We start from the raw sequence: 13269 nt of genomic DNA, 5'->3' as shown, positions 1-13269 counted from the left end.
TGCTAATTCCTATGGTTCCAGGTCATGGATCAGGGACCGTTGTGCCAGGCACTGCACAAACACAGAACACAAAGAACTTGCACTCTGAGTAGTGAGATGGGATGTAAGGTGGCTGCATACAGATGGTGGAGTGCAAGGTAGAAATGACACACTAGTCAGCACAACAGGCACTGGTCACAGCACACCGGCTGCCGAACTTCTGTTAAGTTTTTTTGTATGCATCATGACAGAGGAGAGCTTTGAGGAGGGACTTGAAGGACAATGATGTGGCTTTGCAGATGTTCGGGGGAAGGTCCTTCCAGACATGAAGAGGCAGCACAAGACAAAGCATCAAGGTGCTGATTCAAAATGGAACAAAAGGGGCGATTGAGGCAGGCATCATTGGTGGAGTGGAGTCAGGAATTGACAACTTAATAGCACCCAAGAGATGACAGGCCGTGCAAAGGGGCCTTAAAAGCAAAGGTGAGTAGTTTGTGTTTGATACAGTGGGAAAGGGGGAGCCAATGGAGAGATGGAAAGGGAGGGTGACGTGACCAATGAAATGATCTTTGCAGCAGTGTTTTGAATGGGTGTTAAGCGGGGCACGATGGGCCTTGTCAAGGCCTGAGGAGGGGGAGGCTGCCGTAGTTGAAAGGTCTGGATACGAGTGTTAGCTGTGTGGACAGAGAAGAAAGGCCAGATCTTCAATATTTAAACATTTATATTGCAGCAGTGCCTAGAGACCACCCACGTCAGAGCTCCATGGCACTAGGTGCTGTGCAATCCCAGCAAATGACTGTCTGACCGTTGCTGTCAAAGAGCTTTAAAAAGTCAAGCATCAAATCAAAACGTTGTTTTCTTTGTATAATTTAGTGCCCAATGCAACAAGGGTGCCATCTTTGAGAACAGTTGTACTTAGCAAAGCAAGACACTTGGGATGGCTTCTTAGTGCCATCAGAAATCATCACCAAGACTATCTGCATCCTGGCTAGCCAGGATGGGCAGGGATGCAAGCCTATACTCTCAGTGTCCCTGGCCCCCCTGTTTGACAGAAGCTGGGAGTGCGTGATTGGGAATGGTCAGGTGATGGATCACTCGATGATTGCCTGTTCTGTTCATTCCCTCTGAAGCACCTGGCATTGGCCACTGTTGGAAGCCAGGATACTGGGCTAGATGGACCATTGGTCTGACCCAGTATGGCTGTTCTTATGGCATAGAGAAATCCAAAAGATGAGGATAGGGCTGTGATAGAGAGGGAATTCCTACTGTTCACACAAACATACACACCATGTAATTCTATTACAGGACAAATGTATTTGACAATAGTCATAACACTTTCTCTCCCAATAAAGGACACCCAGCAATCATTTTAACAGAATTTTTTTTACTGACTCACCACTCTTGGTACATTAATACTCTTTCAGAAGCTTGAAAGCAAACATAACATTTCTTAGCAGTTTTGTTCTTCGACACTTGGCAAATTCCTGATTTCTCCCACTATGTGGCTTATGGAACGAGCACCAACTGAGCAAAGAATTGTTCACCTGCTTATTTATCTAAAGGATCAGTGATGTCAGCAGAGTTCTGGGTACAACGGCCTAGTCTTGGCAAAGTGCTCAATACCTGATGGGAATGGTGCCAGAATTTGTTAGTTGACAGGTGAACTGAAAGACATGTTACTTCCTAAGATCTGGGTCCAATGTTTCACCTGCAACAGTTGATGTTATCACTAATGCCCAGGGCTGGAAGGAGCAGCATTCTTTATGCTGCTTTAGGAACTAGTGATGCTATCAACTGGGGTAGGGGTAAATAACCCAGGTATCAGGGCTTAGCAAGTAAGAATGGGAAGGGAAGGGCTGATTTTTAATTGTTTTGGGCCAAGTCTGGCCAGAAGCATGGCTATGCTTTAAGGCCTTGATTCACCAAAGCACTTGAAGTTACACATGTGCCTAAATCCATCCCTATTTAGCAAAGCACTTAAGCATTCTTAAGTCCCTATGAAGTCATTTAACTTTAAGCTTGTATGTTCTGCTGAACAGAGATGGATTTAAGCACACATGCAAGTGCTTTGCTGAACCAGGACTTAAATGTCTTGGTAGGAGAGTGACAGATTAAAAATAAACCAAGAAACAAAATAATCCCTTGCATCAGAAGATGTTTCCCAACATATCATCAGTGAAATTTTGCTCTCAGTTACTGGCGTAAATCTGGAGTAAATCTTCTGGATGAGTTTGCCATTTTTGCAACAGTCCTGTGTACCAAGAAACACACCTGGGTTTAATTTCACTTTTTTATTATTCAACATTTTATACATAATAAATACAAACTTTTTACAGCCAATATAAAGAAAGCATTTGCACCTATGCTTTCAGTGTATTGACACTGTACATGGTGATGCATCGAATACATGCCCTGTATGAAGAAGTCATAGTTAAAAAGGAGGCATATTTTTACAACTTTTCTTATTTTTTTTTAAATAAAAGTAGCAGCTCTTACAGAAAATATTTTAAAATACAACTAAAGATATTTAATATAACACTTTCTGAATTTTGAAAGTCCGGGTATGAAGGACACAGAAAAACTGGCCAAGAAAACTGAACATTAACATTATGGCAGTACTTGCTTTTCTTCTGCATCTTGAAGCTTTTAAAATTTTTGCCAACAGTTAAATCTTTTAAAAAACTTTTTTTTTAAACTTAAGAATAAGTTTGATAAACACATAAAAAGACCTCAAACAGATCAACAGGACGAGAGATGCAAAAGAATGAAAAACATGGAAAAGAATCTTCAATGGACAGTCATAGATTTCATGACTGACCGATGACATTTTTCTTCAAACAGCTCCACTCTAAGTTAACATCCCACTGGGAGAAGAGATTGGCAAATACTAATGTTTCAGACACCCAGCTTGGATTGTGATTTACAAGTATGTGCAAAGTTTATGATAAAATGTTGTAAAATGATTTCGTAAATGCAGCCTCAAAAACAAAAAAAAAAAGCCCTTGTAAGTTAACTAAATGTAGACACTTAATTTACTGGCTTAGGAAAAATATGAACACACAAAAGTGCATTCAGTATAACCCATATAATAGCTCTTAAATGTTTTGTAGGTGGTTTTTCCATGAAGCTTTGACCCTCTGGGTATTGCTATTTTCAGAACAGTTTAATGATCATATTTAGAGAAACAACCATTTTCCCCTGGGATGAAGGATTCCCCTCCTCTCTTTACCCATTTTTATTCATGTTACAACACAAAATACCCCCACTTTTCTAAAATATCAACAGTTCCTTTCTATAGAGAAATCTGGTGGAATTTTACCCTTGAAGTCCTTGTACTCCCTATATCTTGCATAAAAGTAATTTGAGTTCTTAATCTCCTCTACTCCTTTCACCCCAAAAGATGGTTTCTGAAGGACTGGAGTAGGCCATGGATTTCCTGGTTCTCTGGTCTTGGCTAGAGAATGGGCTTTGCATGGAGAAATACAATGGGACTATCCAAAGCGGACACTAAATAATACATGTAAGTATTCTGAATGACACTTCTAACTCTAGCCAGATGTTTTGATGGCAAAGATATACTGATAATGCTGATAATAAAGTACACGGCAATAACTGGGATAAAAATTACCCACCTACTAAAAAAAAAAATCTGCTAAGAAAAAAATGAACCTCAATTTCCAGATCTAGACAAAATGTCACTTTTCTACAGGTTGGTTTATGCTATAGAACAAGATGTTGCTACTAATTCAGCACCTCCTTATTAGATACTCTATTACTAAATGAACTGCATAAATATTAATACAAAGAATATTTTGTTCTGTTTTTTAATTATCGAAGAGGTGTGCATGAATGCAATTAACGCCATATGATCTGCAGCACTTTTCCTGATCTGTAAGATTATTTTCCTTTTTTTCCCTTCTTTGAGGGGATGAAAGAGGAGCCAGCCTCATCTTAAACCTATTCTTTTGTTCCCTTTTTTATTCCATAAAATCTGATTACTATTTAATCAGACACATAATGCTAGTTGAATTGAAAATCTTTAACACATTCCTACAGCAACAGTAATATACTGTACTAATGCACATGGTATAAGTATGCTATGACTAAGTTGCATGAATGAGGCTCTCTCCTAGACCTCCATATAAAAACTGACCATCTTTAGCCAAAAGAGAAACCCGCTCCAACGCATTCCTCTGCTCACCACTTGGCCCATCTTGGTTTGTGCTAAGGGAGGAAGGAGGATGTATATAAAAACAAAAAAGGCACAAAATATTCATGACTGAGGGAAGGAATCCACCATGTCACTGTCACCTATAATCCTCCCCACTTCGTGCTCTATGGAAAGTCTTCATCATGCAAAGGTGCCTAAAAACAAGATTGACCAAACACCACATTTGGCCTTGATTGTAGCACTACTACTTCACTAGTCCAATCATTATACCAGAGTAATTTCCACATCTTCTATCTTCTCCGTCGTCCTGCGATGGTGTGTAGGGGGAGGAGGAGCGGCTCGTACCTGAAATGAGCAACACACACCTGTAACTACCAGAAGACGTATCATGAAGTTTCGTAAGGTGGGTGAGGTAATATCTTTTATTGAATCAACTTCTGGGACCAACACGGCTACAACACGATATACGTGACGTTCCATGGCTTATATAGACTAAAACCAGAAACACTTGGCCAGACTCTCAAGCTGGTGTAAGCAGGTGTACCTCTATTCAAGTCAAAGAGGCTACACTTACTTACACTAGCTGAGGATCTGGCCCATGCAATGAGGCCATCACTGATATCTGTTCTAGAATTGCTAGGGAAATCTGACTGTCTAAACTTAACTGTGGCTTGATTTATAACTTTAAAACCCCCAAATCTCTTGATTTCAAAGTAATCCCAACAGATGGATTTTGAATTTTTCAGCTAATAAATTCCCTCCTTCCTCGTTCGGCAAAATCTCTTTGTAGGTAGCCCAGACTTCTCAAAACGTATTAGATCTTAGTATTAGGAGCTCCTCATCAGAGGACCCATGGGGGGGGGTTACAAATGAGCTTAACCCTGATGTAAAGGCACCAACAGGACCACATGCTGAGACAGACTGCTGGCAAACAGATTTCTCTGCCAACCCCTTTTTGTGGTTGGCAACACAAAATCTCTGAAAAACATGTGTACAAAGTACAGGATCCAGCTGCTCCAGCACCTATATTTGTCAGTCTTTGAATTCTATTATTTATATGTATTGCACTAATATACACAGACATGATTATTACTCACAGAGTACTAGCTATGTAAAAAGGGAAACAATCCTCCAAAGCTTGAAGTAGCCATGCAAGATTAAAACTAGCACCTATTATTTTTTATTATTGTAGATCTGATTTTGGTTTCCATGATTCAAAATTTAGGTGTTTAGGAAGGTAAATATCAACCCCTAGATTAGATAGAAAGTGAATTATTAATAAGATCCAAGGTCATCGTTAAACACATCATGACCCATTGTGTAACTAGGTGCAGCTTTGTTTTATTGTGCTATTTACTTATCTAACTTCCTGTCATACACATCAGGTAGCTTTTTGACACATCTGTGTTCCACTCCACAACATGTGAACAAGCCTTCCTTAGGATATTTTTTTCTGGGGATAATATGTTTGCATATTTATTAACCTGACAGATAGGACTTATAATAGGATGTGAAGAATATGGTGGCCCAGATTCTCAGCTGGGGTATCAACATCGTTCCACTGGCTTCAATGGAGCGATGCTGATTTGTATCAGCTGAGGGTCTGGCCCAGTTTATATAATATTACCACATCACTAAACCCAGCAACACTTGAAGCTTACAGGTCGCAGTTTGCCGTATGAGGTTTCAGGAGCAAGTCGTGGAGGCTGGGAGAATCCAGGAGAATCTGAGCCGAAACTATTTTCTGAAAGAGTGAACAATAAAAACCAAAGCATTGTGTGTGTGACTGAACCAGCTGAATATTGTGAAAAGAACATGTTTCTACTGCAATCTGAAATGTTAATTAAAACAAACATTTGGATATAATGTTTCTTGTACTAGCAAAAAATCTCTTACCGTTAGTTGATGGTGACCTGGGGAAGTACTGGGAGCCCCTCTTATCAGGACTATGGTAGGGACTAATCGGTGGCTGGTCATACAGCGGCAAGAGTGGAAGGGAATTGTGAGGCTTTGGGGATATCTGTGTGACAGAGGAAAAGAGATGCTGCAGAGATTCATTCTTCAGCAAGTTCAATGAATACACAGGTATATACTCACTAACTGACACACAGGTATCCCAATTGCTTTAATCTAGTGAGAAGTTGTATCTGTCAGATAAAAGTGCTTATTAGCTGTATTTGGGGAGAAGAGAGAGGATATAATATAGCGATTAAAAAAAAATCACAAGTGGTTATGCCGAGCAGATTTTTCCTCATTTCCCCAGCAGTTGTAATCTAGACAGGTTTTGTCTGAAGATTGTTTTAAAAACATCTCAGCCTGCTGAGCGCATCTCGCCAAATACACCTCCACAAAATAATGTTCATGATCATGAGTTTTATCATTGCTTGACAGCATGTAAGTCATTTAAATGCAGAGAGGAATAAAAAGTAGGAATAATGAAACTCTCGCATTTTACTGCAATAAGGCATCAGTAAGAAGTAGAAGTTAGTTTTCTATAGCATTTCTATAGCATTGTAAGTGCATGCGATGCTTTACAACAGGTAGTTATGCTAAACCCTACCACACACTGCTTATAATTTAAAAAAACAGTGGACACATTGCAGTGAACAGACTGCCATGTGCCCATTATTGCTGATAAGCTTCTAGCAACAGGTGAGGAGGAGATGGAGAAGAGGGGATGGGAGCTTTTAATATTGGGAGACTGTTCCAAGCATAAGGGGTGGTAAAGAGGAAAGCATGATTTCATTATCCGTTTGTCTAGAAAGTATTACCGTTATCTTTTTAATCATTATCACAAGCTAGAAAAAAAATTGCTTGTATAAAAACTGCAAGTCCTACCAAATTGCAACACAGCCTGTATTCTGACATTTTTATATCTGATTCTGCCAAGCTCTTGCATGGCTCAATCAGGAGAAATGAGTTGTACAATATTGTGGTTGTACATACAGTAACTCCTCACTTAAAGTCGTCCCGGTTAACTTTGTTTCATTGTTATGTTGCTGATCAATTAGGGAACATGCTCGTTTAAAGTTGCGCAATGCTGCCTTATAATGTTGTTTGGCAGCTGCCTGCTTTGTTCACTGCTTGCAGAAAGAGCAGCCCGTTGGAGCTAGCTGGTGGGGGCTTGGAAACAGGGTGGACCGGCAGCCCCCCTATCAGCTCCCCGCTCCCCTAAGTTCCCTGTGTGGCAGCCGTCCAGCAGGCTATCAATGCCGGCAATTCAGTTGTCCCTCCTCCCACTCCCATGTGCTGCTCCTGCCCTCTGCCTTGGAGCTGCTCCAGGGAGCCTCCTGCTTGCTGGCGGGGAGGGGGGAGAAGGGGAGGAAAGGGAGGCTAATATCAGGGTGTCCCCCTACCCCCCCACCCGCTCACCCTATCTCCATAGAGCGGGGGAGGGCGGGACACGACAGGGCTCAGGATGGAAGAAGCTTGCAGGCAGCAGCTGGTGTCTCAACTTCCTGATCTAAAAAGGCAGTGTACTTAGAGTGGGGTCAGCGTACTTAAAGGGGCAATGCGCATCTCTCTGTCTCTCACACATGGTGTGTGCCTCTGTCTGCCATTCTGTCTCCCCTCCCTCCATTCGTGCTGCTTTGTAGAGTGTGAGGCTACATTAACAACATGTTAACCCTTGAGGGCTCAGCTGAGTTCTAGTTCATCATTTAGCAGTAAGGCATTCCCTGGGAAATATCCCATCCTCTGACTCTACCACCTCAACCAAGCTGCACAATCATCATTGCTGGGTACAGTATTACATTGTTTGTTTAAAGCTTATACTGTGTGTGTATATATATATATAGAATATAGTCTTTTGTCTGGTGAAATTTTTTTCCCTGGAACCTAACCCTCCCCCCGCCCCCCATTTATATTAATTCTTATGGGGAAATTGGATTCGCTTAACATTGTTTTGCTTAAAGTCGCATTTTTCAGGAACATAACTACAATGTTAAGCGAGGAGTTACTGTATCTGACTCTAAGAGCATCCCTGTGCCAGAAGGCAAGAGGCTCCCAGGTATCTCTAGCTGTGAATTTAGGCTGGGTTGACCAACTCAGTGTACCCCAACTCACTATCGTTATAATCCGTATCTAAAAGGTCTCATGTGATATGTCACTGGAAAACTTATTAGTTTTGTCATACGTCACTGATCATCAATATTCTTGCATTACAGATGTATGGACAATCAAAAAAGGATTATACAGATATGCTGCAACTATGACTAAACTGTGTTTAAACCAGGAATGTCAAGGGGAGTTGATAAACATTTTTTCCCCAGACAAAGGAATATGGTTCTGCCCGCTTGAATGTGTCTCCCATGTAAATTGAGCAAGGTGTGACCAAAGACAAAGAACATTTGTATGCCAGGCAAACAAGGCCACCACAAGAGCAAGTGGGGAAAAAGTGATCACCTAATCTCAGCAGGGGATGGGGACTGCACTCCCAGGAAGCCTTTCTGCCTCTTGAAGCAGGGTCAATGAACTTTTAGAGATACACTTTTCAAAGGTTTACTGGACTATAAAGAGAGGGGCAGAGAACCCCTAAGTTATCCTTCATCTGAGCAGACAAGGAAAACCCCAGCCTTGGACCATGTGGGGCTCCTGACTCAGAGCTAGTCAGCCATTGCTGGAAAAAGAAGATTGGTGAGGAAACTATTTTGAAGAAAGACTGTGGAGCTTGTTATGATAGATCCTAGCCATTAGAAAGCGTATTTTTACTTTTGTTTGTTTATATCCCTTTCTCTCTTTATCCCTTGTACTTGAACTCGCTTGAAACATCTCTCTTTTTGTTTTACTTTTTATCTAAACAAACCCAGTGTGCTTTGATTGAACTGACGTGATTGTTAACTCCAGTCAAGATAACAAACTGCTGTTTCTGTCTCATTAAGTTGGCAGCTGCTTTAAAATGTTCTGTGAATATACACTTGTAGGGGCTGTGCGTTGCAGAGACACATCTCGGAGGAATTCGGGGGCTGGAGTTCACTGACTGTTACCTGCTAGGCAAGGTTTGGGCTGGGAGAGCCCCGAGGAGTTTGCTGGCAAGGCAGACAAGCTGGTGTGTTGGGAGTTGTCATACTGCGTAGCTGCAGCAAAGTTCCCACCTGCTGAGGCTGAGGGAGATACCCTGAGCTGTGAGACACGTTCTATCCCCAGCAGCTTGTCACAACTTATTTCTCATGTCAATTTGTATGGTCACTTCTCAAAGAGAAACAATAAAAAGCACTAGATAAATTACCCTCTGGTGAAGGCACTGAATTTTGATTTCTAGCAACACTGTTTTTGTAAATAAGAAAGTGTTAATTATTTATTATGATATAAATTGATTAAATACAATATCAATTAGTGTATATTTTTAGATCATAACATTGCACTAAGCTGAGGATGTACTTGTTAAAATCCTACAGCTGAATGTTTTGCCCTCTAAAACTTTGTGAAAGTATTGTACAGCTTTAGATATGAAAGCATTAAGATACGATTGTCTGAGCTGATAATATTGTTTTTGCCAGGGTCTGGTTGATCTCTCGATCTACTCCATAAATTAGTTATAGGAAGGAGACTGAGAATTTCCTCCTTGGTTCATTTCCTTTCTCCTCTAACCATCCCTTTATTCTGTGCACAAATCTCTTATGATTGCCACAATACATCATTTGATGATTATTATATATTGGGTCACACAATAAAGGAAAGCAGTTACTTTTTTTTTTTTTTTTTTTGTACGGATAGGAGGTTCCTGCAGCCCTTTTCCTTTTTCCTTGCTTTGAATCCCATGTTCTTCTAGTAGCCACCACCCTCCAACAAAAAAGACACCTGGAGCTTGTCAAAGCTCTTCACTAACTGGAGAGAAGAGGACACTATACAGAAATGCCTGGGTCTCCTGTGTGGCAATGTACAGTTCTAGCAAACCAGGCCCAAGCTTCATTTTTCACATACCTGAATATCTCCAGTCCACTGAGTCTCTCCATTTTCTGAGGCTGTAAGTTCTTCCACTAACACAGATGGGAAAACCCCAACACGACCATTGAATTCCCCCTCCCAGAAGCCATCATCATCCTGGTTCTCCTTGTTCAAGATACGGATGATTGCTCCTTCTGGGAAGGACAGCTCGTCATCTGTCTGGCTCTCATAATCATAAAGTGCTTTTACAAAACAGACTAGATTGGGAGATGAAAGAGATTATAATCAGAATGAGCTACATTTTTTTAAAATGCACAGTATACATCTTTGCTAAACTGAAAAGGACTTTAGTTTTACTTTAGTGTGACTAATGTTGACAATCACAGCCTTATGAGACATATCTAGACACATCTGGTAGATTCCAGACATGGACACGGGTACTAATGCAAATGGTTGCCCTCAGGTAAGGAGATACCTGCCTCAAACCCCGGGCATACCATTCATCTGGAGCAAGAGAACATTATCAAGAATAAAACTAACAGGCATGTTTTATTTATTAGTATTTACCGCTGGAGTCTCCATTTAGGCTTCCTGAGACTAGCTCAGCTTCAGCTGAATTATTTGAGGTGTGTGACCGACTATCCAACGCCGCAAGCGATTGCAGCATACTCAACAGACTGTTGGAGGTTGGGAACTGCAGATACTTCTCTGGCACATAACCCACTTGGCCTGCTTTATTTCGCGCCTGTAAGTAAACCGGATGAAAATGTATCTAGTTTTTGCATACTGCTGTAAAAGACCATAATGAGAAACAAAAACAGATCTTCCAGTCCCCTTTCAAAATTCTATAAAGGAAGGAAAATGAGCAAGGAAAATTATACCTTTACCCAGTCTTCCATGTCTCCATCTTCAATCACTTCCAATACCTCATGTTCCTCAATGGTCAGTTCATCTGGCTGAGAAGCCTGGAATGTACAAAGGTCATATGTGAAATGAAGAACATTACTTGCCAGGTATGTGCCCGTCACAGAAACCAGAAATTTAAAGGGAAACTGTCATCTTCAATATTTTTTACACTAACTTAAAAAAATATATAAAGTTTTGATACAGACCCCTATAAATTGTATGTCCTGGATTTTTATTAAAAAAAAAAAACCCTTTGAAAACATTTTAATAAGGGGTTTTTCTATTCTCTTACTAATATTTATAAGTAAGTTTTTCAGTCAAGGAGAGCAAGTGCCTCCAAGAACACTACCACCTACTGTGCTCATGCCTATTTAATTCTGTAAAATTTATTACTAAAATGATTAGTGATTCATTGGTACAAAAGACACCATGTGAAAGACGGCATACACGTGTCTAACGTTAAGCATGTGAGTAGGCCCAATGAAGTTAATGGGACTACCCACACACTTAAAGTTAGACGTGTCTAAGTACCTTGCTGAACTGGAGCCTACATGTGGTTAACAACTTTATAAACTTGCTAAAAGTTTATTAACTTTTACAATAATAAATTTATAGCATTACTATAACTTTACACATTTAATGTATATTATTATTGGGCTAAATCTTGAGGTCCTTTCTTGGGCAAACTCCCACAGACATCATTATTATAAAGTTTATTATATGTTTCTGTGATAACTCACCTACTGATAAGAATTTGAGATTTTTAAAAAATACAAACCTTATATGAATAAACGACTTTGCAGGTCAGTGGATAATTTCGTAGAGTTCCAGAAGGACTGGAACTACTATCATCAAAAACATCCATGCTGTCTTCAAATTCTTCCCCTTCCTCCCTTTCTGCATCAGCATTAAGCTATTAAGAGAAATTAATTTGTAACTGTATTGGATTATAAAAAGAAGATGAAAAAACAACAGTAAAATTAATGGTTTAGGTTCTATAGTAACTCCAGCCACTTGAAATTCTAGATTCCAAATCTGCTGGTGATTGAGTAGTGCTCCAATTTAAGTTTCTATCTTTGAAAAATGCCAAAGGAGAAATGCCACCACTAAAAATCAGTACACTTGTTCTCCAAATAACTTCAGGAAAGTAGTAATCCGTTTGAGCAAATATCCGGAAGCAAAGAATGCAAGTTATCAATTAACAGCATCTCTTAACTGAAGAGCAGGCACCTGTGTTTTAAACATACATTAAACCTTCACTGTAAGAATACTGCTGGATTGTAGGGCTCAAGTGTTTGGAAAAGAGTACAGTTATGTGGAGGTATTAAGGAAGTGACAAGTCCCAAGTACAGTAGCCATTCTTCAGATTACCATATAAAGTTTAATGGAGAAAGAATAATGTACTTTAGAACCACATTGTTAAAAGAACGATGAACCTAAATGAAGCTGCACTAAGAATGAAGTGCTAAAACTTAAAAAACAAAACAAAACAAAAACACCAGCTTTCCTTCAAGTGTATTGCTGACAAAGTAATTACTTCAGTTTTTCAGTACAGTTTATATGGAAAAAAAGGTCCGTAGGGGAAGAAGAAGAATTAAAATAAAAAGTATTTATAAAAAGCTAAATAAAGGCAGAAGTGGGTAGGCTGGAAAAAACACAAGTTTCTGTAAACATAGTTTGAGCAGTGATGACACGCACTGTACTTTGGTTTTGTGCCTGGATTAAACACTGGATAAACATTCTACCTCATGAAAAAAAAAACACCACCTTTCAAAACCAAAGGGAACACTGCTAGATTTTACAATTCTTAAACTTTTTATTTATTCTTTTTAATTTGTTTAATTTAGTGAATTTTGTGCTCCTCATGAAAGCAAGAAGGCAGGCCGCACAGCACAGCCAGGTGTAGGGCAGACAGCTACTGTGCAGACTTCCCAAATCTGTTCTGCCAAAACACTTCAGGCCACACCTGCAACATCCTTGCTATTCTAGTCTTGGTCATTGCCTGAGCAGAATGACATAGGATGTGGGGATTTTGTGATACAGACTGATGTTTACAGCTTTGCCTGGGAGCAACCAACTCATTTTCTCATTTTACCTCAGCCATATTTGAAGCTGGGTAGTGCACTAACTAAATCCACTGTACTAATTATTTTGACCGGATTATAGCTTTGTAATTCATATGAATTTAGACCGGTCTTTTCCACTGAAGTCCAGTTTGCATCCATTTCTGACTGAATGTTAACAGAGACTGCTGTAACAAAAAGTATTGAATATTCTATCTAGTTAACACACTGGCTTTTTTAATTTGACATTCCGTAGATTAAGGT

General features: G+C 39.9%; 1 protein-coding gene across 3 annotated transcripts in view; it reads right to left on the bottom strand.

Moving 5' to 3' along the window:
* Nucleotides 1-3895: 3895 nt before the first annotated feature.
* The window catches only part of FCHSD2 (FCH and double SH3 domains 2), a 238053-nt gene continuing 228679 nt past the window's right edge, over nt 3896-13269 (bottom strand). For all 3 annotated transcript variants that reach the window (XM_026651594.2, XM_026651593.1, XM_026651596.1), the window contains 7 exons: nt 11721-11855; nt 10918-11001; nt 10604-10781; nt 10073-10293; nt 6047-6170; nt 5812-5894; nt 3896-4495 (listed from right to left, as the gene is read on the bottom strand). In XM_026651594.2, the coding sequence (XP_026507379.1) occupies nt 4415-4495; nt 5812-5894; nt 6047-6170; nt 10073-10293; nt 10604-10781; nt 10918-11001; nt 11721-11855 (906 nt within the window). In that variant the 3' untranslated portion in view covers nt 3896-4414. The remainder of the gene's footprint in view (nt 4496-5811; nt 5895-6046; nt 6171-10072; nt 10294-10603; nt 10782-10917; nt 11002-11720; nt 11856-13269) is intronic.

The sequence above is a fragment of the Terrapene carolina genome, unplaced genomic scaffold (genome assembly GCF_002925995.2).
Source record: "Terrapene carolina triunguis isolate 2854851 unplaced genomic scaffold, T_m_triunguis-2.0 Scaffold97, whole genome shotgun sequence".
In the NCBI taxonomy this organism is placed as follows: domain Eukaryota; kingdom Metazoa; phylum Chordata; order Testudines; family Emydidae; genus Terrapene; species Terrapene triunguis.
The sequence above is the reverse complement of the archived record's forward strand: the minus strand, read 5'-3'. Positions and strand labels throughout refer to the sequence as shown.